General features: G+C 50.9%; 10 protein-coding genes across 10 annotated transcripts; 3 read left to right on the top strand and 7 right to left on the bottom strand.

Moving 5' to 3' along the window:
- Nucleotides 1–4,289: 4,289 nt before the first annotated feature.
- T069G_07082 (uncharacterized protein) lies at nucleotides 4,290–5,249 on the top strand (the record flags this gene model as incomplete). Its single annotated transcript, XM_056174292.1, has 2 exons — nucleotides 4,290–4,468; nucleotides 4,541–5,249. 2 exons carry the CDS (start codon nucleotides 4,290–4,292, stop codon nucleotides 5,247–5,249), a joined length of 888 nt encoding a protein of 295 aa, XP_056027871.1.
- A 32-nt stretch (nucleotides 5,250–5,281) lies between these two features.
- T069G_07081 (uncharacterized protein) lies at nucleotides 5,282–7,006 on the bottom strand (the record flags this gene model as incomplete). The annotated part of the gene is made up of 3 exons (XM_056174291.1): nucleotides 5,282–5,554; nucleotides 5,600–5,669; nucleotides 5,745–7,006. 3 exons carry the CDS (start codon nucleotides 7,004–7,006, stop codon nucleotides 5,282–5,284), a joined length of 1,605 nt encoding a protein of 534 aa, XP_056027870.1.
- A 1,216-nt stretch (nucleotides 7,007–8,222) lies between these two features.
- On the bottom strand, nucleotides 8,223–9,408 carry T069G_07080 (zinc-finger double domain-containing protein; the record flags this gene model as incomplete). Its single annotated transcript, XM_056174290.1, has 2 exons — nucleotides 8,223–8,791; nucleotides 8,895–9,408. The coding sequence occupies 2 exons, from the start codon at nucleotides 9,406–9,408 to the stop codon at nucleotides 8,223–8,225; spliced, it is 1,083 nt and encodes a 360-aa protein (XP_056027869.1).
- Nucleotides 9,409–10,220: 812 nt separating this feature from the next.
- T069G_07079 (DAHP synthetase I family domain-containing protein) lies at nucleotides 10,221–11,563 on the bottom strand (the record flags this gene model as incomplete). Its single annotated transcript, XM_056174289.1, has 4 exons — nucleotides 10,221–10,375; nucleotides 10,443–11,345; nucleotides 11,411–11,465; nucleotides 11,555–11,563. The coding sequence occupies 4 exons, from the start codon at nucleotides 11,561–11,563 to the stop codon at nucleotides 10,221–10,223; spliced, it is 1,122 nt and encodes a 373-aa protein (XP_056027868.1).
- Nucleotides 11,564–12,431: 868 nt separating this feature from the next.
- On the bottom strand, nucleotides 12,432–14,455 carry T069G_07078 (cyclophilin type peptidyl-prolyl cis-trans isomerase/CLD domain-containing protein; the record flags this gene model as incomplete). Its single annotated transcript, XM_056174288.1, has 3 exons — nucleotides 12,432–12,569; nucleotides 12,641–14,304; nucleotides 14,377–14,455. 3 exons carry the CDS (start codon nucleotides 14,453–14,455, stop codon nucleotides 12,432–12,434), a joined length of 1,881 nt encoding a protein of 626 aa, XP_056027867.1.
- Nucleotides 14,456–15,354: 899 nt separating this feature from the next.
- T069G_07077 (FAR-17a/AIG1-like protein domain-containing protein) lies at nucleotides 15,355–16,114 on the top strand (the record flags this gene model as incomplete). Its single annotated transcript, XM_056174287.1, has 2 exons — nucleotides 15,355–15,884; nucleotides 15,937–16,114. The coding sequence occupies 2 exons, from the start codon at nucleotides 15,355–15,357 to the stop codon at nucleotides 16,112–16,114; spliced, it is 708 nt and encodes a 235-aa protein (XP_056027866.1).
- A 269-nt stretch (nucleotides 16,115–16,383) lies between these two features.
- T069G_07076 (FMN-dependent dehydrogenase domain-containing protein) lies at nucleotides 16,384–17,705 on the bottom strand (the record flags this gene model as incomplete). Its single annotated transcript, XM_056174286.1, has 2 exons — nucleotides 16,384–17,321; nucleotides 17,408–17,705. 2 exons carry the CDS (start codon nucleotides 17,703–17,705, stop codon nucleotides 16,384–16,386), a joined length of 1,236 nt encoding a protein of 411 aa, XP_056027865.1.
- A 752-nt stretch (nucleotides 17,706–18,457) lies between these two features.
- T069G_07075 (GINS complex protein domain-containing protein) lies at nucleotides 18,458–19,323 on the top strand (the record flags this gene model as incomplete). Its single annotated transcript, XM_056174285.1, has 3 exons — nucleotides 18,458–18,582; nucleotides 18,698–18,878; nucleotides 18,964–19,323. The coding sequence occupies 3 exons, from the start codon at nucleotides 18,458–18,460 to the stop codon at nucleotides 19,321–19,323; spliced, it is 666 nt and encodes a 221-aa protein (XP_056027864.1).
- A 227-nt stretch (nucleotides 19,324–19,550) lies between these two features.
- On the bottom strand, nucleotides 19,551–21,320 carry T069G_07074 (uncharacterized protein; the record flags this gene model as incomplete). Its single annotated transcript, XM_056174284.1, has 1 exon — nucleotides 19,551–21,320. The coding sequence occupies one exon, from the start codon at nucleotides 21,318–21,320 to the stop codon at nucleotides 19,551–19,553; it is 1,770 nt and encodes a 589-aa protein (XP_056027863.1).
- Nucleotides 21,321–21,587: 267 nt separating this feature from the next.
- Nucleotides 21,588–24,122, bottom strand: T069G_07073 (indigoidine synthase A like protein domain-containing protein; the record flags this gene model as incomplete). The annotated part of the gene is made up of 4 exons (XM_056174283.1): nucleotides 21,588–22,566; nucleotides 22,632–22,922; nucleotides 22,997–23,661; nucleotides 23,721–24,122. 4 exons carry the CDS (start codon nucleotides 24,120–24,122, stop codon nucleotides 21,588–21,590), a joined length of 2,337 nt encoding a protein of 778 aa, XP_056027862.1.
- Nucleotides 24,123–24,806: the final 684 nt, after the last annotated feature.

Genomic DNA, 24,806 nt, shown 5'->3' with positions numbered 1-24,806 from the left:
TCCCCTAGCGCCAGTGCGGCAACGGCATTTCTATGGCTCTCAGCCTGCAGGCCCGAAGACAACATGGAACCTAAGACCCCCCTCCCAACATTTGCAACTTCTCAGCCACCACCAGCCAGGCCGTCATCCACTGCGGAGTTCCCACGCGGCCGGCTGCTAGTTGATTGATTGAGCGAAGGCGAGCTGGCGATGGCGGCATCGCGACCGCGCTCCTCGCATCTGGCCCAGCCCGCCGCCTAGCGTGTACCTGTACTTGTACCTGTACTTGTACCTGTACTTAAACGAGTCCTGCTGATCAGCCAGCCAGCGATGATGATGATGAGCTGAACCGAAACACACAGGTCATCGACTGGGACTGCCAAGTGCTAGCCTCAAATCAACACCACGGCTCCGTATTCGCATCCGGGGTTTGCTGAGGGTTGATGGTTAATATGCCGTGTTGGGACCGAGTACAGGTACCTACAGATGCAGATAGAAGTACGGGATCTTGGGCTCAAAGACGGAGGACCAAAAGTACCACCTCAGCTCGCACCCCCTTGCCTCTGTGCTGTTCAATGTCTCATCCCTTCACTAAATACCTTGCCTACATGAGGTAGCACTAATAAAATAAAAACCTCAAGCAAGGTACTGTACATGTCGTGCTGCGTTGCAAAAGGTGAATAACGCCGGTTGCCAATACAGACGTGGACGCCGTGGAAACGAATAGACTCGGCAAGGCGGTGGCTAATAAACTTGACAGGGGCCTGCTTCCGAGATCTTGGCCCGGGCGGCGAATCAAAACATCACCGCCGTTCAAGGTTTTGAAGGGCTCGGGTACCGCGTTTCCCGAGACAAGGAGGAGCAGCCTCTGTCACCATTACAACGCTACAGGCCGGCCGCTGGCGATTGATTTGCCGCTCAACTGCAGCATCGCATTTTTGGAGTCGGGGGCCCTTTTCTTCACCGAGTGGAGATGACCTGCGTGCGTACCAGTACAGCACAGTACTGAAGCATTTCATACAAACGACTGGAGGTGGAGAGAGCATCGAAATACCTACACATACTGTGAGGCGGGGCTGCAGATATTCACCGTCCCTCTCTTTACCAATCAATCCAGGTACGAGTACACCGTCAATCAGAGGCTCAGCTCTCTACCTACTACCTAGCAGGTATGACACGTGTGGTGCCGTTGCCGTACATCGCATTAGTTGATTAGTACATGCGAAAACGTGTGTTCTTGGTGGCGGTGTGAGTCAAGAAAGACGGATGCCGTGCTGCTGAGGAGCTGCAACATAAGTCCCGGCAATCTGGTAATGGTGTCCACGATCCAGGTCCAGTGAGAGCAACTCCCAAGCCACTCTTGTACCCGCTATAAGCTGGACAAACAGCGGAGAGCATTCAAGGATCACAGCTTGATCTCTTCATGTTTCGTTGCTCAAAGCAGCCTTAAGCATACAATCTTACATGGTGAGCGACAGGATCGGGCGCCACTGGCCGGTTATGGTGGTATTGAAGCCTCGCCTCCATTCCCCAGCCTAGTGAAGCAAGGGAGGCTCGCGGTTCTGTTGTTGTTGCGATACTAGCCACTTGTTCCTTCGTAACGTCAGCCAGTGGCCCTCAAGTATCACATTTCCTTGGGCCGCTGGGAGGTTTGGGGTTTTGGGGTATCACACTGTCTGGTGGAACTTGTCCCGCCACCTCCCAGCCAATAGACCCGGCCGATTGACTGCCAACGAAAAATGCCTACCAGAAAGCCGCGAAAGGGTGTCCTGCAATATCTTGATAGTCCATGAGCTTCAAGCACACTCTCGTGTATTACAGATGTCTCGAAACACGAGGTGCATATACTTTGCCGCAGAGGCCATATTATCACAAGAAACTCCATTATACAGCATCCATCTGTACAGTGCAAAGCAACGACTCAGCCACGATTCAAGTCTTGCCACCGCAGCTGTCGCAATGTCTGGAATTTGTGATTGATAATTTCTCCATTGCCTCTTTACACTTGCGACTCGCTAGGCAGAAGTTACCGACGACCAACACGGCCAGCCGCCAAGTCGTCTAGGTTGGTCTGGCGCTGTCCAGACCCAATCTACCTGAGGCGGAAAAAGAAAAGACTCGCATTTGCCACGCCATCCCGCATGCACGAGTTACTCCAAGAAATGAGGGGGAAAGGCAAGGCAGGGATAGCTCTTTCGGTAAGGGAGACTGGAAGAGGCTGCGGGCTCAGCCTCGTCTGGCTGCAAATCAGCTGACGTGGGATCACATCTTGTCGTTACATACATGATGCATTCCTAGAGCTGATATCAAGACGGCCGTATTCATTGCTCCATCGCCGTGAACTAGCGGTGGTGCCTGCTCGTTACAGGCTGCGCACTGTGCCTCTGCGTCGCTGCCTCACAATCAGTATGTAGAAACCTGCTGTGGCTGGAGTGTGGCACTTGAGTTTTGGTTCTTCGACTCCAACACTGAAGGACGTCGTGAGTATTCCTACACGTGGAATAGTCTTATCGCCGGTTTCGCGTTAGCCCTTAAGCATTGCAGAATTTTCTAGTGTCCTTCTAGCCTCTTCTCTGCTCTCCTCTCGCCAAGAGCGAATCGAGAGATACGACCATTTCATGGCGCCGCTGGCTTGCTTTGGAGTGACAATTCGTCGGTAGCATATCTGCCACCGATGCCGTCCTGTAGGAGGCCATCGTGAGCTGTTGTAGAGCGATTTTCTTGTATCCCTCGACTCTGGCCACGGCGCGATGTTACTCGAGGTTGGGTTTAGCGTGACAGTGTGACAATCGCCGGGAGAGATCGTTGAACCCACCTTTCCATCTCAGAGTGTGGGAGTGACACTTCCTTGGACTACAATAGACACAACAATTAACCAGCGCGGACATGCCGAAAGCGTGCCTGGACATTGATTTCGAGGAAGAGCTGGATGTTCAATAGCTAATGCAACGTTGCCAAGCCAACGTGACAGGAACCCTTTTACTTACTACCTCCATCTGCGATGGTTCTATTGTTCTATTAGAGCAGCTAGCCATCGTATGGCGTCAAGAGCGAAATGAGAGTAAAGCACACAGATATTGAGTAACATCCCTGTTATCGCCGGCTACAGTCGTAAAGAAAAGCTGTTTGCTGTTAAATCAAGTACAATACAGCCCTTATGCGTTGTCGTTACATCGTAAAATGAAAGCCTCGCCAATTCCCACCAAATGCCCACCATACCTAATATCCCGTACCTAGCAACCTAGGTAGTCTTAGTAGAACGATGCTCCTTAATGATAGCCAGCCACTTCTGCTCCATCTCGGGCGTCACACCCCTTGGCCAATTTTGAGGGTCTGACGTCTTTCGTGGTACCAACGGATCTACATAGCGGGCTTGAAACAACGGATACTCTCGGTCAGTATGTGACACACAGGGGCAGCACGGAGGCACGTGAAATTTGGAGACTGGACGAAAACCGCTTACTGATGTGGAAGTGTTGATCCAAAAGTCGGCTCTTGATAGCCTCGCCGTCTTCCCTGAGCCTTTTGGAAGCGTTTGAGGCTGCAGGTGCCGAGGGACTCGATGCTTCAGCCATGGCAGTTGAGAAAGAGACTAGCAAGAGGATACATTAACTGGGCAGCCCATGAGTTGACTTTTGGAGTAGATCCATTTTCATACCTTTTCTTATCAGAAAGGAAACTTTAGAAACTCCAAACTTTGGGTATCGTCGTCCAAACTATGTAGGCTATGAGGTGCTTGGTTAAACTTCATGCCACCCAGAGGAAACTCCCTGCTGCCAATGAATTAACTGCAGAGCACCTTGAGAAGTTACCGCCCCACCAAATGGCTCCCCGCAGCCGGAAAAGGATCCAGCGCAGAGGAAAAAGTCCGAAAATAGATACCTAGATGTACTTTCAACGGAGCGCCGACACCGCAGAATTTACTTTCGCAACGGGCCACAGCCTCGGTACTTGGCAGGTACCGCGCGTCAAAATTATAACCACACAAACAAATCCCAACTTCGATAAAGCAGACTACCTGCTTCCTCTCGAACATCACGGCGAGCGTTGATCCATGCAGCCACGGGCTTCGATGCGCAGATTTACGTAGCTGGACAAGGGCGTCAAGGCAGCCTAGAAGCAAAACAGCAGACGACGTGAAAATCTGGGATTTGCTGTGCAGCGAATGCCTTGGAAACAAAGACTGGCGAGCATACCCAAGTTATAACATCCGACTCCTCAGCTTCGAAGCTGTCCTTCAACGGTTTCTTTGCTTATTAGCTTCAACCAATCATCTTATTCATTCATTCTTTCAGTTATCCTTATACAAGATGAGCAGAGCAGGAGGCGTTCCCGTTCCCGATGCCTGGGACGACGACTGGGAAGCTCAAGCTGACCGGCTCGACCGTAAAGACACGAAGGAGCCGCAGGCCGTTCCGCAGCCCAACCTGAGCAGACAAGAACGCATGCAGCAGCACGCCGAGGCGAACAGGAAACTATGGGAATCAGCGTATGGAAGATGCTTTCACAAACTAAAGCTGCTCGCAATGACTTTTTGCTGACTTTGCTTTGCGGGAAACAGCGATTCGACAACAGAGACCTTCCACTACATTGAAGCCAACGGCGGCGGCGTCCCTCTCACCACCACCTTCAAGCCCCAGGTCAAGGTCCTCAGCCGCAAGCCCGTCATCGCCAAGAAGGACCCCGTCACGGGCCTGGCACAAATGTCCCTCGACGACGGCGATGACGCTCGGCCGCAGCAGGCGCAGATGACGCCCGACGAAATACGCGCAAAGCAGAAGCGCGACCGCGAGGAGAAGCAGCGGCGCTACGACGAGGCCCGAGCAAAGATCTTTGGCGAGTCCGCCCCTTCGTCGCGCGGGTCGTCGCCGGGGACAGGCACCGTTACGCCTCCGAGGACGGAAGGACGAGGGTCGTACCGTGGGCGTGGTAGGGGGCGCGGTGGGAACTACAGCGGCGGCTATAGCTACGGCAACAATGCCGGCAGTGGCAGCAGCAATAACAACAGCAGCAGTGCTATCAATAACGAGAGCAGCGGACAGCAGTTTGAACCTCGGCGACCTGCCGCTCAACCTGGCCCTAGGAGGGAGCTGTTCGACCCCAGCTCTTCCCCGAAGCCAGAGTCGCTCCGACGAGGAGGCAGCGATTCTCCCATGCGAGGCCAGGGGGGGCGAGACGAGCACCAAGCAATTCGAGCGCCTAGAGGACCGGATGGAAGTGGTAGAGGAGGCTTTGGCTTTGCACGGCGTGGTGGCAGCAGAGATACTTGAATCGTTGCTTCATTATTTCTATATAAAGCTACCTACCACCCACCGTCAGCTTTACCGGCTAGCTGGGCGGCTCTCTCGGTGGCTGTATCCTTTCCAACATCGCTAATCACCTCACGATAGCTCGTGAAAGCCAGTCTATCTAACCCTATCCCCGTCATGCTGGACCAGTACGCCAGGGTATCGTCTATATATGAATGGGAAATGCCTCCAACAACCTTCTCGGGGCCACAGCCATTGTGTTCGACCAGCGAATCTTCGCCCGAGAAATATGCCTCATCGATTTCTGCCAGCCAATCCTTTTGCTCCTGCGGACCTGGCTTCTCCGAAATGTTCTTGCGTTCAAGAATCACGGGATCGTCGACTTTGATTTGACCACCACCATTAGTGCAGCCGCCGGGGCATGCCATGACTTCAACAAAGCTATAGTCGAGAGAGGCAGCTTTCCCTGCCGGGCGGCGAGCACTCCCAAAGGGCTTTCCGCCCGGCATGCGGGACGGACGAGCCGGCTTCAACCGCCTGACGAGATTTTGGATATTTCTGAAGCCGTAGTACCGAGCGGCCTTGAAAATAGGCTCGCCATTTACCGTGACAAAGTATTCGACAACATCAACATTACGGCCTCGGACGATTTGTATCTCGGAGCCTGGCGTTTGGGCGGCCCTGGTTTGGAGAATGTGGTGTAACAGCCCGCCGGACGAACCAGCTACACGTGAGGGGTTTCTTGAGCCCTTGCTTGGAAACAAGAATGCCTGGAGTTTTTCATCCGGGAAGGGTATTGAGGGTGTGAGGGATGATGCGGATTTGGACATGCTGAAGAAGTCGAGGCCCCTTGACTCTGCCAGCATCAGAACCTCTTTGCTCGTGATGACGCAGTCGACGTCTCGGATTCCCTTTCCAGGCAAGCCAGAGCGTGCCCACACTTCATCGGTGAGCTCTTCCCGACTGGCCTCTAGCTTCTTATCGAAGCAAGGCATGACAGCCACATGCCATATTCTACTGGGCGAGATGCCCAGCTTCCGGCTCAGCGATGTTTTCAGGATGGTGCCCATAAGGGCCTGTGGCGACTTGACTTTGGATAGATGTGGTAAAACATATGGATGAGTCTTTTCTGCATAGCACACCCAGCCAGGACATGATGAAGCTAGGATTGGCTGTGACGGCCTTGAGACGCCCGGTGTGGGGGAAGAGAGGACCTCGGCTGCACCGAGTGCAAGAGTCGCATCTCGGGCCACATTGATATCGACCACCCACTCGAATGAAGTATTCCACTTTCCTCCTTTTGCAAGTCCCTCGGGACCCCGTAACAGACTCTCCAGCATATATCCGGCCTGGCTTTCGGAGACGCCTGGCCCGCATGCAGCAGCCAGGTTTGCCCTCGTTTGGGAGCTTACACTGGCAACGAACAGCTTCGCATTTTCATTCTCCAGGCCCTCGACTGTGAAATGTCCGCTCGCATCGGGTCCTACTACGCGCAGCGCCGGGGCCGCATCGAGCGTTGAAATGACTTCGGTGTGGCTCTGCAGGCTGACTAGGATAGCCTCTGCGGATGTGACGCAGCCGGAGCAGGCGAGGCAGTCTGTGAGAGAGATCTGAGCGGGCGTGGCATTGGACGAAGAGGGTTGCTGTCCATCGAGAATGACTTCGTTTTCGTTGGCAGACTGCTGGGGTGCGGCGGGGAGGGTCTCGATGGGCTTGATGCAGGCGACTCCGGGGGAGATGAAGTCGTTGAGATCGTCGGCGGAGAGGATGGCACTCATGGTGCGGGATTACGGCAATGCCGTCGCTTTTGTATTCTCGAGATGGATAGGATAACCAGTAGATTGTTTGTTTGATTTGGATTCTTCTCTGTTGTCCTCTCGGTGTTTGTTTGTGAATGTTGTATGTATGCAGGTACTAGTTTGGTTGTTTTGTTGCAAGTGGCGAGTTTTGCGATTTCCGTGGCGCACTTGGTTTCTTGATAAGCACGTGTCGAAGTAATCACAAAAAGCAAACTCGGTAGCAAACAGCAAAGGAATGAAGGAAGCTGTAAAAAAAAAAAAAAAAAGAACTTGGAGTATCTTCCTTTTTGTATCTCAGGGATATAATGGAAGCTGAGTCTGGGGCGCCGCGCAAATAAAAAGGCGAGGATTTCAAATCCGTTTTGTACTAGAGAAAATGAAGGGACGAAAGTATGAACGCAGCGCAGCGGAACTTTGAAAGATTTAGTGGGGATGCGAAATCGGCGGGTTGGGATTTTGGAGGGGGGTCCCGCCTTGGATTGTTTTTCCGAGGAACCTGGAAGCATTATTAAGAAAGTTGGTACTTTGATATTTGTTGGTATGGTTATTTGGGTGGTTGAAGCTGATAGAATATTATTTTTATTTGGACGGTGGCTTGCTTTATTTATTACTTACCTATGGATGTGATAATTACAGCGGGTAGAGAAGACGAGAGGCTGCATCTCATCTGCTAATTATTAAGGATAGAAGTGATGCTGAGATAGTGAAAGCAGTCGAATAAAGATGCCTAGTAGATATCAAGTATTGTATTAGTATGGACAAAGCAAATAAGCCATGTTGAATCATCCTTTGGTATGTTCCATTGCTATCTTACACCATGCGACCAAGGAAAAACCCGAGAGCACATCGCCTTCTGCTTCCCTGCATACTATGTATCTAGAGTTGGACTCCCATGCTGGTCCAGAGAGTAAAGAAGCGCAAAGTAAAAGCAATAAGAAAACAAACAAGATACTTGATAGTAAAAGAAAATAAAAAGAGAAGAAGATCAAGATTACGGTTGCTTCTCAGCCCGCTTTTGCGTGTCCTCTGATAAAAACTCCCAAAACTCCCCGTTGCATTCTACATGCACGCCCATCTTTTTGCTTCAATCCCTTCCAGCCCCGTCCGATGGTCCTATTCACCGAAATTTCTACATCCAGCGTTTACCATATTGCAAAAACACAAATTCCCGCGGAAGACTGCGTCTCTCAAGCTTCTATTCCTTGTCAGCAGTCGCGGAGACGGCTTCTTTGTGAACGCCATTGCCAGCCTCTTCATCTCTTTCCTCCGTGCTGCTGGGGAGCTGGACATCAGCAGCGCCAGAGATGATGGCTTGGCGGCGCTCATGCCAGTCCACCTCGCTCTGGATGACCTGCGCCAGCAGAACCTCCTTCTCGAGCCACTCCTTGTAGTAGAGATCCTCCCACTGCTTGCACTCGTTCTTGAGCGCCTCTCCAACCTCCTCTGCCCATGTCGCCTCCCAGTGGCACTTGCGCCATAGCTTGGCGAGGGGAAGTTCGAGCTCATCTTCGGTGAAGAGCTCCGAGGTGAGTGCCGTAAAGCACTCTGACGGAGGAACCTCGCCGTTGGCGTCATCTCCGTCGTCTTGTCCGGCGGATTGCGATTGGGGAGTTTTGATGATGATTTTGAGCTTTCCGGTCCGACCTGTGGGCCCTGATTGCATCGATTTGGGCACAGGGTCGGATGGTCGGAGAGCTTCGGTTTCGTGAACGGTGCGCATGTGTTTAGCTAGAGCATCGGACCTCGTAAATGAGCGGTCGCATTCTGTTGAGCAATTAGTTAATATGACGGACGATATTGTATGGAGGAGCTGCGAATCTAAAAAGGAGAAAAGCACAAGGGATATCTCTCTCCAAAAGACACATACCAGGCAGATAGCAGTAAAAGGGCTTCTCTCTGGTGTGGCTCCGCATGTGAGCCTTCAAGGCATAGCCACTGGCATGAGGCAAGCCCTTTCGGTTGCAGCTTCGCCATTCGCACGTGTACTTCTTCTGACGGTTCTCAATGTGCGAATTGTGAATGTGCTCAACCAGCTTGTCCATGTTGCCCTGGTCTCCTGCAGGGCAGCCGTCCCAGTCGCAGATGGTCACCTGGTCCTGGAAGTCTTCCTCCTCCAGCCTTGCGTTCACGGGGGAGCTCGGGATGTCGCCTGACGTGTCCGACGATACGTCCGACATGCCCTCGAGAGGATCGGGTTCTGGCACCGGCTCGTGCTCGGCATCGGGGATCACGGCCGACGATGTTGTCGAGCCGGCCTCGACTTTTTGGCGTTTGGACGGCCGCAGCGTCGTTTCGTCATCGTGGAGATCTTCTTCGTATGGCTCTGACGAGTCCATTGCTGACGATAATGGCGAGTCTGGGGGCGAGTAGTTTGGCGCCATGGTGGTTTGGCGCGTGTTGCTGCGGTGGGAGTAAGATGGCGGGTCGCGTAGAAAAGAGCAGTAGCGCTCTGTATTACAGTTTTAGAAAAAGATCAGGGAGGAGAAAAAGAAGAAGTCAAGAGCCTTGAAGGCAAAAGAAAAGGAAATCGAGGGAGCGCGCGATGCCCTTGCGCTGGCGAGGGATCAATTGATGGCTGATGCGTAGGTTTGGAATAAAGAGAGTGTCGTCCTGCGTCGTCGGAAAATTGGCCTGGCTGCGCTTGCTTGCCCAGCATACCGTCTAAAAGTACATACATAGCCTCGCTGATGCTTGGCTGGATCAAGCTAGGGGGCCTTGCTGCGTCGCACAGTGTGAGCCCCAAAAGGCAAGGCCGTGGTGATGGCTTCATGTATGGAAATGGCAGCATATTCATGTGTCTGTCAATTATTTTCCGCGCCATTTTTGCATTCACCAGAATTTGTTTCATTTTCATTCACCTTATTCAATTTTTGAACCATTTCTCTCATGTACACATTTTCGACAAATCCATCATCTCTCTAGCCTTGGAATTGGCTGTGGTGTACCAAAAAGACACCCTGAAACTTTTGTTATGTATATATACATCCAAGGAGGCGTTTTTTACGCAACCCATGCCTGGCCCTCCATCAAGCCCCATGTAGAAAAAGAGAACACTCATTGCACCACATCTAACCCGTAACAGGGCAAAACTTCACACGCTGGCATCATAATGGCAAGCAATCAACTGGCTTGGCAAACTGCTGCATGTCCGTGACAGGACGGGAGGTATGGAGATTGCACAAGTTTTGGACACTTAGATGCTGACTCCCAAAACCTTTCGTCTTTGCTTCACGGCCTCGGCCAAATTGTCAAGCACCACCTCAGTATCTGCCCAGTGGATGCAAGCATCTGTGATACTGACGCCGTACTGGAGACCGGACTTGCCCTCCTCTGGTACCTTTTGGTTACCTATTATATTTAAGTTAGCACAAGCTTTGAAAACGAAGAATTCGAGTTTTCTCGTGGGAGTACTCACCCTCGCCAATGTTGCTCTCAATCATGAGACCCATGATAGCAGTCTCGCCCTTGGCAACCTGCTCGGCGACGACGCTGGCAACCTTGGGCTGGTTCTTGTGGTTCTTCAGTGAGTTTCCGTGGCTGCAGTCGACCATCAACCTGGGAGGAGCTCCCTTCTTGTCCAGAGAAGCCTTGGCCTCGGCGATGCTCTCAGGATCATAGTTGGTGCCCTTGGTACCGCCGCGCAGGATGACGAAGCAGTCATCATTACCCGTTGTGCCAACAATGGCGACAACACCAGGCTTGGTGACCGAGAGGAAGTGGTGAGGGTGCTTCACGGCGCCCATGGCGTCAATGGCAACGCCGAGTGAGCCATCGGTGCCGTTCTTGAAGCCAACTGGGAAACTCAGTCCACTTGCCAGCTCACGGTGCAGCTGGCTCTCCGTTGTGCGCGCACCAATGGCGCCAACGCTGAGAAGATCGGCCAAGAACTGAGGAGAGATGGTATCCAGCATCTCACTGGCAATGGGCATGCCCTTGCTCGTCAGGTCGACGAAGAGCTGGCGTGACAATCTCAAACCCTTGTTAATCTTGAAGCTACCGTCGATATCTGGGTCGTTGATCAGACCCTTCCAGCCGACGGTCGTACGAGGCTTCTCGAGGTACGAGCGCATGACGATGAGCAGCTCATCCTTGTGCTTCTCCTTGGCCTGGAGGAGCAGATCGCAGTAGGCGAGTGCAGCGGCGGGGTCATGGATCGAGCAAGGGCCGACGACAATGAGAAGGCGGTGCTTCGGGTCCTTGCCATTGACAATCGCTACGGCCTCATTGCGACCCTCGATGACTGTCTTTTTTGATTCTGCCGTCTGCGGAATCTCGTGTTGTAGCAGATCGGGAGGGGTTAGAGGGTTGTAGCCGCGAACTAAGATTGGATCGATTCAGTAAATACGAATTTATGTGCATGATTCTATAGGAGGATAGACTTACTGCGCCAATCTTCTGAGTCGGCCTGGTTGCCGACATTTTTATTCTCGATGTAGAACTAGAAGGGTCTGGTGAGTCACTCACTAAACAGGCAAAGGACAAGAGCTGGAGATGGACAGCGCCAATTGGGGGTTAGAGCACACATACGGTAGACATGATGAAATCGTACTCTTAGCCAAAAGCTGGAGTGACGGAAGAAGAAGAGAGGACGATAGAGAGGTGACTGTACTCCAAATTGGAGAGGAGGGAAAAAAAAAAGTAAAAAAAGTTGTAGATGGAGGGTTGAGTGACGTCAATAGAAGCTGATTGACAGGATATTGGCGGTGGCTTGATTGGGAACCGATGCAAGTATACTTCGAAGAAGCTTCTACTCTCAACCTCTTTTTGCTTCGTCTCCTTGGGGTATAGATGTGAATATAAATGAATGAATATTTTGACAGCTATCCAGAAATTGAGCTCCAGTTCTTAAAGTGCCGAAAATAGCAGCTCAGGCCACCTGCATGTGCGCTTGAAATGCATGCAACTACTAAGACGCCACTGCTGGTATTATCCCACTCTCCCACATGCAATTGCAAATGATTGTCGTCCCCGGCAGCGGCTGCCGCTCCCACTAAAAGTCAGCCCTGAATTACTCACTCTAGCTCTGTGGTCCGACGTCGGTGCTTTGTGCGAGCTTGTCGTTTGACGTGGAGAATTGGAATCGTGTGATTGGCTTATTATTGACATTGACATGACAGGGGTGGCAGCCTTACGCCCTTGGTGCACATTCTCGCCCTACAGGTCTTCGTAAGACAGAGGACAAGAGCTGATTCATATTGTTCGAAATATTCGTAGAGTGAGGACAGATGTAATATCTCATTTTGCAACATTGCCTTGATCATCTACCTCTTACCGTAATTAGTACCTTTGTGTTCGATGAAACCCTATCACTGTACAAACGCTGTGTGATATCGTTCGTGCTATGGCAAATAAAAACAAAAAAAGCAGTATGACCGCTTGCTCCAACACTAGGCAAGTTGCAAATCTACATGACATCAATGTTGAGAATCTTGATATCCTCCTCTGGCCTCTCCTTGTGTGCTCTCGTATTCTCAATCTTATGAATCACATCCAAGCCCTGTGTCGCACGTCCGAAAATGGTGTGTTTTCCATCCAGCCAAGACTATGCGCAATACAGAGTCAGCTTTCTCATCTCTTTCTCATCAATCAAAATCTTCTTGGTTCAATACTTACAGTCTTCTCTGTAGTTATGAAAAACTGGCTGGCATTCGTATTAGGACCTGCATTCGCCATGCTCACCGTGTAAGGCTTGTCGTGTTTCAGGCTGCTAAACTCATCCTCAAAGTCGCGCCCCCAAATACTCTCGCCGCCAGTGCCATCGCCAAGGGGATCGCCGCCCTGAATCATGAATTTTTTAATCACACGGTGGAATATTGTGTTGTTGTAGTAACCGCGCTTTGCGTGTGTGACAAAATTCTCCACCGCCTTGGGCGCAGCGTCGGGGAAGAGGCGGATATAAATATCACCATATGTAGTGTGTAGTATGGCACCGGTGCCAGTCTCGACCTTCTTGGCCGCCTGCGCTTTATCCTTGCCTCCCAGCACAGTAGGCTTCTCGTTTTGGACGTCTCGCGTCGACTTGGATATCTCCTCCTCATTTGTAAACATGTAGAATCGAGCTTTGCCGACGCCCGTGGCGACCAGAATCGGATCGCGAGCTTCTGACTCCTGCAAAAGCGGGTTGCTCGAAGCACCCATCTCGACTGACACGATACCCTTCTTCTGAGGCTGCCCTTGGTACATGCCCAGGTTCACGGCGCGAAAGTTTTCATCTTTGCCGTAGACCTTGACAACCTGATTCGTATACGTGTTGAGGACCTTAATTCCCACCATTGAACCGTAGAGGATAAAGTTCCCCGACTCGTCAAAAATGACGTTTGATCTGTTTCTCATGGTCTGGGACTCAATTTCCCGCTCCTGAGCCAGCCGCCTGCCAAATTCCACATTATCCAGCTTCTGTGCTGTTGTGCCCGCTCGTTGCATATCCTCAGCGACTTGGAGCGATTCGTCGTAGGTTCTATGCAGCTTGGCCGTCGCAAAGTCAAAGATGCGTATTTTCCGGTCTGGCAATGAAAATGCTGCAAGGCTCTTCCCGTTGGGTGATATTGTGAGGCATGTCGGCACGGATTTGGCCTTCTTGAAGTCAAATAGGTTCGTCGAGCTTTTGTATTCGAAGACGTTGCTGGGTTTCTCGTAGGTTCCGCTAGGCTGCCAGTATTCAACCATGCCGTTCTCATCTGCCGAAACAACACAATCATATTCGTCATTGAACGCCATAAGATGAACTGGACTCCGGTGCAGGCCCTTTATCGTGTGAATCGCATCCTCCTGCTCGCCCCGACCGTCGTAAATGTGTATCAATGGCTTGGCCTCCTCCGACACAGCCAAAAGAGGAAAAGACGCCCCCTTTTTGTGAACCCAGCAAACGCACTTGGGAACATATTTCAAGGTGATCATGGAAAGCAAGTCAAAGGTGAAGACGTCGAAAATCTTAATGGTTTCGTCGTCGCCAGCAGTCGCAAAGCTTCGCCCGTCTCGACTCACCGAGACAGAGGTGATGGTGCCATTGTGTGCTTTGAATTGCTTGACAAACTCGATGCCCTGTCCAATCTTCTTCCAGAACTTTACAACGCCATCGGTAGACGATGTAATGAGGAACTCGGTCAAGGGGGTCCACGTAGCAAAGAGCACCTGCTCTTTGTGCATCAGCGATTTCGAATATCGGGCAGACTTTGGCAGCGCAGAGATGTATAGCTTTTCGTAAGGCAAGACGCGGCGCTTCTTCTTTGGGGCTTCGGTAGGGAGCTGCGGTCCCATGTCGTCATCCGACGAGGAGTCTATCAAGAGGAGAATCACGTAAGTTAGCCTCGCGTACGATTATTGAATCCAAAGCGAAAGATTGCCCTTACCCGAGCCGTCTTGCTCTGCATACTCTGCATGGCTGCGTTTCTGCGAGCGGTTGTCGTCTTCAGCTGCAGAATCAGCCATGGTCGCCAATAATTCGAGATGATATGGAATTTCTCCGAGAATCAGAGGTTCAATGCCGTCGAGAGCAATGGCCTGTCGCGGGTTGGGAAGGCTGAAAGCGTGTTGGAGAGCTGCGATGGAGTGGGCGAATTAGCTTTGAGCATTGGCTGTGAGCTGCAGCCTTGTATGTAGGTGATTCGCATTTTCGGATGGATACCGTGAGTAATTCGCACTGTATTTCACACTGTCCCTTCATAAGAGCGTAGTGATATCGATGTAAGACTACATCCATGCATTAATTCTATACGGTATTTTAACATCATTTATTGAGTATACTGAATACATATATACTTTAACGATCCATAGTCTGCTCATAGTAGGAGTAGTTAGATACTAGACATCATACACGCTACATGTACTTGTTTCCTAACAGCGGTGATACAAGCACCAAGACGAAAAGTGTCACTCATAATTTCTAGAGAAACGCCAAAGTAAAATTTTTGATATTAATCTATCTAATTGAAATGCTTAATTATGGAGTTAATCCTCGGGAAGGAGCCGGAAAAGTCATCTGATTACTATACAAATGCTTGGTGTTTCCACTCTTACAACTCTGTCTAGATCCAAGGAGTGTCTTTCATGTAATAAATAAGACAAATCAAACAACGATGGCTCGGATCAATAAGGTTTACTAAAATGCCGCTCACAGTAAGCATACTTGGCGTATATATAGGTATCAATGGATGTGTATCTTATATATACCCGTTCTAAGCCGAGGGATGAAAATCCTCCACTGCTCAGAACGTCGATGTAAGTACATGTAAAGCACTTATTCCCAGAATCTACAATATTGATATCAATTCAACTTACAATCAATACGCATATTAGAATACTCATCACAACTTTTCAGTCATAACACAATGGCTCGACATCCGCTCCAGCAATTCTCATCTCCATCCCGTAGACTGTCTCTCCTCTTTCACTTACTCGGTACTGCTGACTTCGCCTATTGCTTCTACTGTCTGACACGCTGGAAATATCCACGAACAAATGGCTTTGGATGGCACTTCCAGTACATCACCAACATTGGTTTGGGCTTGTCCACAGTCTCCTTTGCCTTAGGAGCTCTGGCCGACATTACTTCAAGCTCGGCCATATTCAATATTAAGAACGCAATATCTGTCCTGGGTGCGCCTCTCGAAATTACTGTTACCGTTTTATACTGGGAAATCGTTGCGATGCGGCGCAATCTCATAGTCCAGGCTGGTTTCAAGCTTCCCTTACTTCTTAACTTGGGCTTCCATCTTGCGCCGGCAATCTTTCAAAGCTTGGATTACATTTTGTTTAGCCCGCCCTGGACATTATCCACCTCTGGGCTTGCGGCTCTCAGTGCTGCCTTCGCCTTCGGGTATAAATGCTGGGTTGATTATTGCCACAGCAGAAATGGATGGTACGTTTGTTGCTGGTTCTTATAAGTGATGAGAAGCTGACATCTTTTGAAGGTATCCATACCCTCTGCTTGAAGTCCTCAACACTCCCCAGCAATTGCTTCTTCACTCTTTTACCGGAGTGCTCGTTTTCGCTTCATCTCGCATTCTCAATTGGGCTTATACAAAAGCCAATGGATCCGCGCCTATTGGAAAAGAGCAGACAGCCGAGTTTGTGAAGAAACAAGAGTAGTCCTTTTCTTAGCGGTACCCAGAAGATTCTAAGTGCAGGACTTGGCGGCTAAGAATTGGAAGCCATGATGGTAGTTTTACAACTTCTCTGTTGTGTGTGGTATGGAAAAAGACTTAGAGTGAAATATGTGAGGAATCTGGTATTTAAATGTGTATAGATATGTACAATTCTATCATCAGTCGTAATGAATACATGTAGACTATAGTAAATCGTCTATATGATTGAGCCATACGCTCGCTTGTTCTGCATTGTTGTATAGATAGAATTCTTCAAAGATTTGACTTGACATCTCCAGAATGTTGAATCTTTCGCAGCATCGATCTCTTTATTTCTGCAATGTTCTTGACTCCAGCAAACCCCATGGTTAAGTCAAGATCGGCCAGTAATCCGGCCAACACTGCCTCGGCACCTTCTTTACCATTAATACCTAGTCCATAAACCACTGGTCGCCCAACAAAGACGGCCTTGGCACCAAGAGCCAGAGCCTTGACAACGTCGGCGCCGGTGCGAATGCCAGAGTCCATCATGACGGTAATCTTGCTGCCGACAGCATCAACGATTTCAGGGAGGGCGTCCAAAGTTGCTATAGCACCATCAATTTGTCGGCCGCCGTGATTGCTGACAATGATTCCGTCCATGCCGTGCTCGACAGCCAGCTCAGCATCTTCGACACTGAGAATGCCCTTGAGGACGATGGGCCCATCCCAGTGCTTTCTAAGAATCTTGAGATCCTCCCAAGAACGAGATGTCCCAGAGTAAGTCTCTCCAATCCAGTACATAGCCGCTTGAAGCATGTTTTCTTCGGGAGTTCCACCATCGCTCATCTCGGCAAACTTGCGCCTAAAGACAGGATCAGAGAAGCCGATTCGGTCTCCTTGACCGAGGAGGAAGGGAACATTAGCCGTATCAAGGTCATATGGCCTCCAAGCAAGTGTCCAAGTATCCAGAGTTACCACAAGCGCTGTGAAGCCATTCTCTTTGGCTCTCTTGAGGAGCGAGGCTGTGATCTCTTCGTCATTGGGCCAGTATAGTTGAAACCACTTTGGCGATTCTGGAGCTGCAGCCGCGATTTCTTCAAACGTAGATTCAGCAGCTGTGCTCAAGGTAAAAGGGACACGTAACTCGGCACAGGCCTGAGCAACTCCAATCTCTTTGTCCGGGTGGAATAGTGAATTGACACCAACAGGCGCCATGAGAATGGGAACGTCTTTACCAACTGATTAGCTTATGTTTATTCCGTTTACAAGAAATGCTAGAAAAAGACGGCAACTCATGATATTTCTTTTTACGTACCAAATTTCTGGCCAAAGATGGTGACACTCAGATCACGCGGAGTCGTAGGCTTCAAGACACGAGGAATAATCTTCCACTGGCGGAAAGCAAGGCGATTGGCATCCATTGTTGCCGCTTCACCAGCTCCGCCTTTGATGTAATCGAAGCCCGCCTTGGTCATCTTCTGCTTGGCCTGCTCTTCGAGCGAGTTTGGATTTGTTGTCACGATGGGCAGCTCGTTGGCCAGCAGGCCCTTTTGGAGAATGGCCCGCAGGTAGGCAGCATAAGGCTGGGGGCCATCGCCATCTTCGTCTGCCATTGTTGCTTTTATGAAAGATGAATTATGAATCTAGTGAATGTATATAATGAACAAAACAAGAAGATGGCCTGCTCTTTTGCTCAATTGTTAAAGAGATAGTTTCTTGGCAATAAAAGCCATTTACCCCAGAATTGGGGTGTCACTGCTTTATACAGATTCAGGCACCACCTTATAGGGATGGAGACTTGCCTCGGCCCAAGGATTGGGTGGTAAACCCAATTCAGCTTTGGAGGTGCATCATACCAGTACTGCTTTAGATTAGTATCGAGTTGCCACATTAGGCTTTGCTCAATTCGCAATTAGCAATTGATTTCATTCCACTGTGATTCCATCACAATGGATGATTAGAGCCTCTGTTGATGATTTGTTTAATTCTTTCTTATGCAGGGAGAATGACGCGTGAGATCTTTCATCAAATTTGACCTCTACTTGGATACACGCAAACTTAGAGGCTCAGAACGAACAGCTACAAGTTCGCTAAATCGAACCTGCTATAGCAGCCCTGCAGCGCCCGCTCACAGCGACTTCGCGTCTACCCCAACATATGTACTCGGTACCTCCACATACCACATATGGACCGAATCTGGACATGTAGATTGAACTAAGGCAGACCAGAACCCCACCACAGAGCCCTGTGCTCCAACCTGAAGTTTCAATCAAGGGCCGGAGCGCTGGCTTCACTTTGGGGACCGTCCTTTGAGATTGATACCCCGAGGTCCGAGAGACAAGGACACCCCGGAACATCATCCGCCATGGATATCGATGATATCCTCCGAGAGGTTGATCCCGCCTCTCATGGCATCCCGCTCGAGACTCGAGACTTGCAGGCCTTGACGCGCCTTTGGGTCGCCGAGAGATCAGCGCCAGAGCTGCTCAAGTGAGTATCTACCTACTTAGATATTCGGCATCATACATGTGTTTTTGGACTTGGAATACATGTCGTCTTAAATAAGGCTGTTGCTGTTTGCTAATCATGTCGTCTTGCACCCTAGTTGGCCTGCTGATGGCCTGTTTGAGCGAGTCAACTCCAAGATCAAGTCCCAGATTGAAAAGATTGAGGACATGACCGGTGACATGGATCCCAAGACCAACTTTGCTCTCATTGTCATCCAGACTGAGCTTGAACGATACAAGTTTTTAGTACGGAGTTATTTGAGAACACGAATAGCCAAAGTAAGTCGATCACAAGCAGACTGAGAGTAGAGATGATCATCCATACTCTGCAAAAGTCTCACACATCTAATACGTCTTTTCTTAGATCGATAAACACACTCTCCATTACCTCTCAACCGAAGAATTAAGACAGCGCCTCTCTCCCACCGAACTGGCCTATGCAACGAGACACCAAGCCCTTCTTCATAACCACTACCTCTCGTCCTTCCTCTCGTCTTTTCCACAGCGTCTTCAAAATCTTAACGACACGGCTGGCAATGTCAGTATGATTGATTCCCCGGACCTGGACACTGCAGTTTTCGTTCGTCTGCTACGGGAGAAGGATGTCTTTGGCAGGGGAACGGATGTCGACACTATTCTTCCGGCAGCAAACGGGGATGTACTCATTATGAGGTGGTCCAGCGCCAAGGCTCTTGTCGAAGATGGCGATGCGGAGCTTGTTTGAAGAGATTTCATTTTAAGACCATACTTGAATAAGGCGTTTACTATGACATGGGAAGAAGAGCTAAAGGCGTTTTCACGAATCAGGCGTGAGGAACAAAGGAAAAAAATACCCTTTAAGGACATTGAAAAACCGGCACGAGTTCACAGAGGGCGAGAAATTCAGTCAAGATAGCAACTCGAATAAAACAAGCAATCCGCTCAGAATTTTGTATTCACAACAATCAATGTCTAATTCCTGATCTCCCACAGTCTAATTTTACCCGTATCATTACCCACCGCCAACAAGCTGCTCTCCTTGCCAAACGCCACCGTCGTTATTCTCCCCAGCGGTGTCTGCGCCGTCGGCCAATTCCTGTAGACTGTGCAGCTCGGAAGGTGCGCCAGCCTTAGAGCATCCTTTGCGGCCCTGCTGCCGAACGCGAGGAGCTGGCCGTCAGGGGAGAATGTGAGCACGGTGATGGGCGTGACAAGCTGCTCAAACACACGTGTGGGGGATGGCGTCTCCTTGATGACAATATTTTTGTCGGCATCCAGGGTGAGAAGCTCTGTCCGGTCGTAGATGTTGGTGATGCCCGTGTTGGAGCCGATAGCCACCCAGCGGTCGTCACCAATCAGTTCAGGGCCCTGATGACCACCGAGGGCAATGACAATGCCGCCGATACAACCGTCGTCGCGCCAGAGGCCAACGAAGCTTCTGCTCTCCACGCTGTACTCGCCGACCTGGCCGTCTTTTCCCAAGATGGTCATTCCATTTCCGGTGCTCCACCACGCAAAGTCCGCGATGCCATTTCTGCTGGACAGTCTAGCAGCGGCAATCCACTGCAGTGAGCTGACGCTGAGAATGTTGACGATGCCGCCACCTTTGCGGGTCGATGCGATAATGGCCATGTATCTTCCGCAGGGGCTCAGCTTGAACCGCTCCATCGTCTTGTGTTCCAGGCGGTGGCCCAGAATCTGCGCCGTCTTCTGCACGACGCCAGACTTGAGGTCCCAGTGGTGAAAGTATTTCCTCCGTCCACCAATGAAGATCTTGTCGCCTTCGGGATACAGGAACTCTGCTTTTCGAATGTCGACGCCCTTGACTTGTACGGAGGTTAACCGGGGGTTCGGCACCGGGTGGGCGTCGGGGGCGATGTGGTGTAGATACAGCACCGATGCGGTACTGGCCGACAGCAGGACAGGGAACTCGGGGTGGAAAGACAGGCACTCCACAGGCGCAAGGTGCTTGTCCGAAATCTCTCGTGTCCTCTGGATGTCGATAATTTCTGGCCTGAGTCGTCGCTTCTTGGGGCCGCCCGCTCCAGACAGGCTCTTGACATCTCGCAGGAACTCTTCCAGAGGCTGGGCAGACACCTCGCCATCGGACTCGTTGCCGCTCTCCTCCGAAGAGCCAGACGAAGCAGACGAGCGCCGCCGTCTCTTTGTTGGGCGACCCTCCGCGTCCTTGGCCCACGCAGGGGCAGGATGGAGTTGGAGATAGCGCTGTCGGAGTCTTCTGCTGTACTCGGTGCCGCTCACAATGTCCTCGGCCTCGGTAAGTCGCAGTTTTCGTAGTCGTGTGTGGTTCGCAAGGGAAATTCCCAATCGTTCGTCATCGCTGTCCTCCCAGGCGGCCGGATCGCCCTGTTCTGACTTCTTCGCAGCAGAAGCAGCTGGGGCCTGAGGGACTGCGCCGCTCGGAGCGGTATCAATCATGAACAGATCGACATCGTCGACATCTTCCAGTCCACCAGTGTCCGCATCGGCCAATTCCAATTCTTTTCCCTCCTTTTCCTCTGACGTTCCAAACAGCCCATTGTTCTTGAAAAGACTCTCTCCAAAGCTGACCTTGCTACCGAAAACCAATCGTTCCAAGTCTTCCTCATCAGAGTCCTTCTCCTGCAGCGCAATCACCGGCTTCTTCTTTCTTGTGAATTCATTATCAGAGTCAATTTCCGATGACAAGGGGCTTTCGGACAGTTCGTCCTCTGAGAAATCGGGGTCTTGAGGCTGGGCCATATTTGCTGAACTGTGCGGCTATGTGGAAGCGCTGAGCAGCGGTTGATCGGTTTGGCCTGCAAAATTTCAATGGGAATCTTTTTTCGAATATTTTTTTCTGGGTCTGGAGCTCAGCCTTGCAGCCAAAGCAGGCCTAAGTGGGGCGGCGGGGCCATCACAACCTCGTCCAAGACGAGGCTGAACATCACATCAATTACATGTAACCTGCATGTTCCTTTAATCTCATGTTTATTTACGTCATTATCATTATGCTGTTGATGAATAAATCTATTTCATCAATGCAACTATTTCCAGTTCGCTCTCCAATTTTGAAACGTCTTTGCTCACAGACTCTGCGCACTTCAGCGTGTACACCGCTCCTCTCTGAGCAACATCCACCAGCTTGTCCACTCTTCCTCCCTGAGCAAGGCCCGACACCATGACGCCAAGGAACGTATCTCCAACGCCATTCACGGAAACTATATTTTCCACATGTTCGACTGGAGGGAATAGCCGCATGTAGATACCGCCAATCGCAGGGTTCCCATCAAATGATCGAGTTAGGATGTATTCGTCACTCTCTCGGTCCCGAAGCCGAGGGTCGTCTTTCCCAAGAATGGTGGTCAGAAGGACGCCCTTGGATCCGAGCTTTGTGATTAATGTCGGGATGTAGGGAAGTAATTGGATAGACTGCACAGGTACACCGGCATCCGTCAACTCCACTGATGTGAGACGGACGAACCGGTCTCTGGCTCCACGCATGCCAAAGGAATCGATAACCTCGAACCAGTCCGGACTGTCTAGATAGCCGTTATCCTTGGCGGCAGAGTACATGGCCGAGAGCTCGTAGATGTTGGGCGAAGAGAGGTCGACGCTTTGGTTAGGGTAGACGCCGAGTGTTGGCACTCCGCGTTGGGGGCCAAAGAGGCTCTTGGATTTTTCAACCGAGACCGGTTCGAAGGCGACCTTGCTTCCGTGCTCATTGGCCGAATGAATCCATGATCTTATGCCCTTGGGACTCCAGTTGCCATCCACAACTAACCACTTGGGATCTGTCGCCTTGATGGTTGATTTCCAGTCTTCGGGGAACAAGTGTTGCGTGAAAATACCCATGTCTGCCATGGCCATGACGAGGTTCTTGCTGCTGTCGTTGATGGCGACGTACTGAGCGGTTCGACTTCCAGGATGCTCCGTCTGGTCAATTTTCTTGACATATGTGGAATCGAGTCCTGAGGCTTCCAAAGCTGAGAGAACTGTTGCACCCGCACTATATAAGTGTTAGTAACGGAATCGCATTTTAAGCATCCTTTCTAGACGTGAGAGCCTGCCTACATGTCATCGCCCACCATGCTACTAAACTTGACTTGAGCCTGTCTGCTTGCTCGATGGGCAGCTAGGGCAACATTGTGTCCCACACCGCCGATCGATTGGGTTATGCTGGCAGGATTAGACGTATGGGGTTGAGGCTGGCCATCGCCACCCTTGAGACTGGAATAATCACAGCTAAGGTCGACAGCAACCGACCCAGCGACAAGGATATCAGCTTTAGAATCTGCTCTCAGCGGAGCCAAAGGTTTATTCTCGGTCTTTGATGCAAACGCCACATTATGATCTGATGAACTTCTATCTACTGATTAGAGCCATCCACGTGAAATACTAGTACAAATACAAACTATGTCCCCTAAAAATAAACTTACGAGCTCGTTCCCTTGCTCAGCAAGCGCGACAGCTCCACCGCGATGTTGGTCGCTCTAACAATGTTGGAACGGACCAGTTGTTTGTTGGCAATGACTGCCCTTTCGCCGGTGAGCTCCTTTAGCCTCTGCAGAACGTAGGGGGTGTTGGCGCTGCCCGTGAAGCCCTTTTCGTTCGCCTCCGCTACGGCCAGCTCAATGTGATCCTGCATCTCCTGTGAGGGAACGCCAAACTCCTCGGGGATGGGATTGGCAAAGAGCATGCCGGACTCGATACCGAGCTTTTCCTGAGCCAGAATGATGGCGGCGGCCTCCTTTTCGGTGTAGACGACGGACGGGCTCTTGACGCCACTGTCCCTTGCCCAGAAAGCTGGGAAATCAATCTTACCGGTGCGTCCATCAGCAAAGGTCGATACCAGGGCTCCCTGAGTCTCGAGATATTCCAATGTGCGGGGGATATCCAAGAAACCCTTGCAGCCGCTGCTGATGACGGCAACTCGTGTCCTTCCCAGCTCCGTAAGGTCGGCAGAGATGTCCAACGAGTTTTCACCGCCGCGGTGGACACCACCAAGACCACCGGTTCCAAAGACTCGGATACCGGCTAGTCGAGCCAAGAGCATGGTGCCGGCGATTGTTGTACCGCCGTGCATCTTGCGTCCTGCGAGGCCCTGGTGAAGTGGTCAGCAAAGACTGTATCTTGTAAAAGGCGTAAAGGACGCAGACTTACCATGCCAACCAAGTAGGCAATGTCTCTTCGTGAAGCCTTGGACGTGCCCTCCTCCTCAATCATCCGGACAATCTCATCTGTCGAAACACCCACTTTCGGCACGCCATCTACAATGGCGATGATAGCCGGGATGCCGCCAGTGCTGCGCACCAGGTCCTCATGCTCCCGTGCCAGATCCTTTCCTAGGGCTCCATGGGTGTAAATGGTCGACTCCAGAGCAACAACGGGCTTGTTGTTTGCAATAGCATCGGACACCTCCGGGGACACCTTGAGGAGGTCACGGATAGCATTTGAGCCTGCGGCGGCGCTCAGACTGCGTCGCTGCAGACGGTGAGCTGACTGCAGCCGCAGATGGGCTGATGTAGATTGCCTTAGAAGGAGGGAGAGCCGTGAAGTCTTCATGGTGGCGGATGAGTGAAGAGCCAAAGCTCTATATGCTGTTCTTCAATCAAAGAGACAAAAGCCCCCCACCCAATTGCTAGTTTCTTCCCCCACTCTTTAACAAGCTTGTAAGTAATAGGCCGTTTAGTCTAAAGACGAGTATCCCAATGGCCCTGGCGATGTGTGCAGCTTGTGATGTCCGATTAGGTTGCCCTTAAGTCTGTAGAGTAGTAGATCGGATAGGATATCAAGAGTTTAAAACAACGGTTGAGCGACTCCGACTCTAGTTAAATCTCTGATAAGAGGCCGTTGCCGGAGCTTCTTCTCGTGAATCGCCGGCCTCCGAGAGAGTCACGCCGGCTAGCAATGAACTAATTAGCAATGATATCCGCAAATAGTGCTCTGCCGTGTCCAGCTCTCCAGCTGTTTGCCAAGTGATGCTGTTGATAGTATCTTGGTAAACCGGGGCTGGAGGCGAGCAGTTCGTCGGCAAGACGCATTAGGAAATTCTGCGATTTAGAGGGCGCTGTTAGTGGAATTGGTTGCTCCGTACGCCAATGCACTACCATTAGCTGGACATTTCCCACCACGGCATCTCAAAGCGGTAATAAACCAGAGCCGTGAGCTTCGGCCAACAAAAACTCGTCCATCTCCAGCTTCTCCACCTGGTTCATTAGCTTCAATACAACCCCCAACATGTGATAG

Source organism: Trichoderma breve, chromosome 4 (genome assembly GCF_028502605.1).
Source record: "Trichoderma breve strain T069 chromosome 4, whole genome shotgun sequence".
NCBI lineage: Eukaryota > Fungi > Ascomycota > Sordariomycetes > Hypocreales > Hypocreaceae > Trichoderma > Trichoderma breve.
Note: the sequence above shows the minus strand (reverse complement) of the source record. Positions and strands in the feature narration are given on the sequence as shown.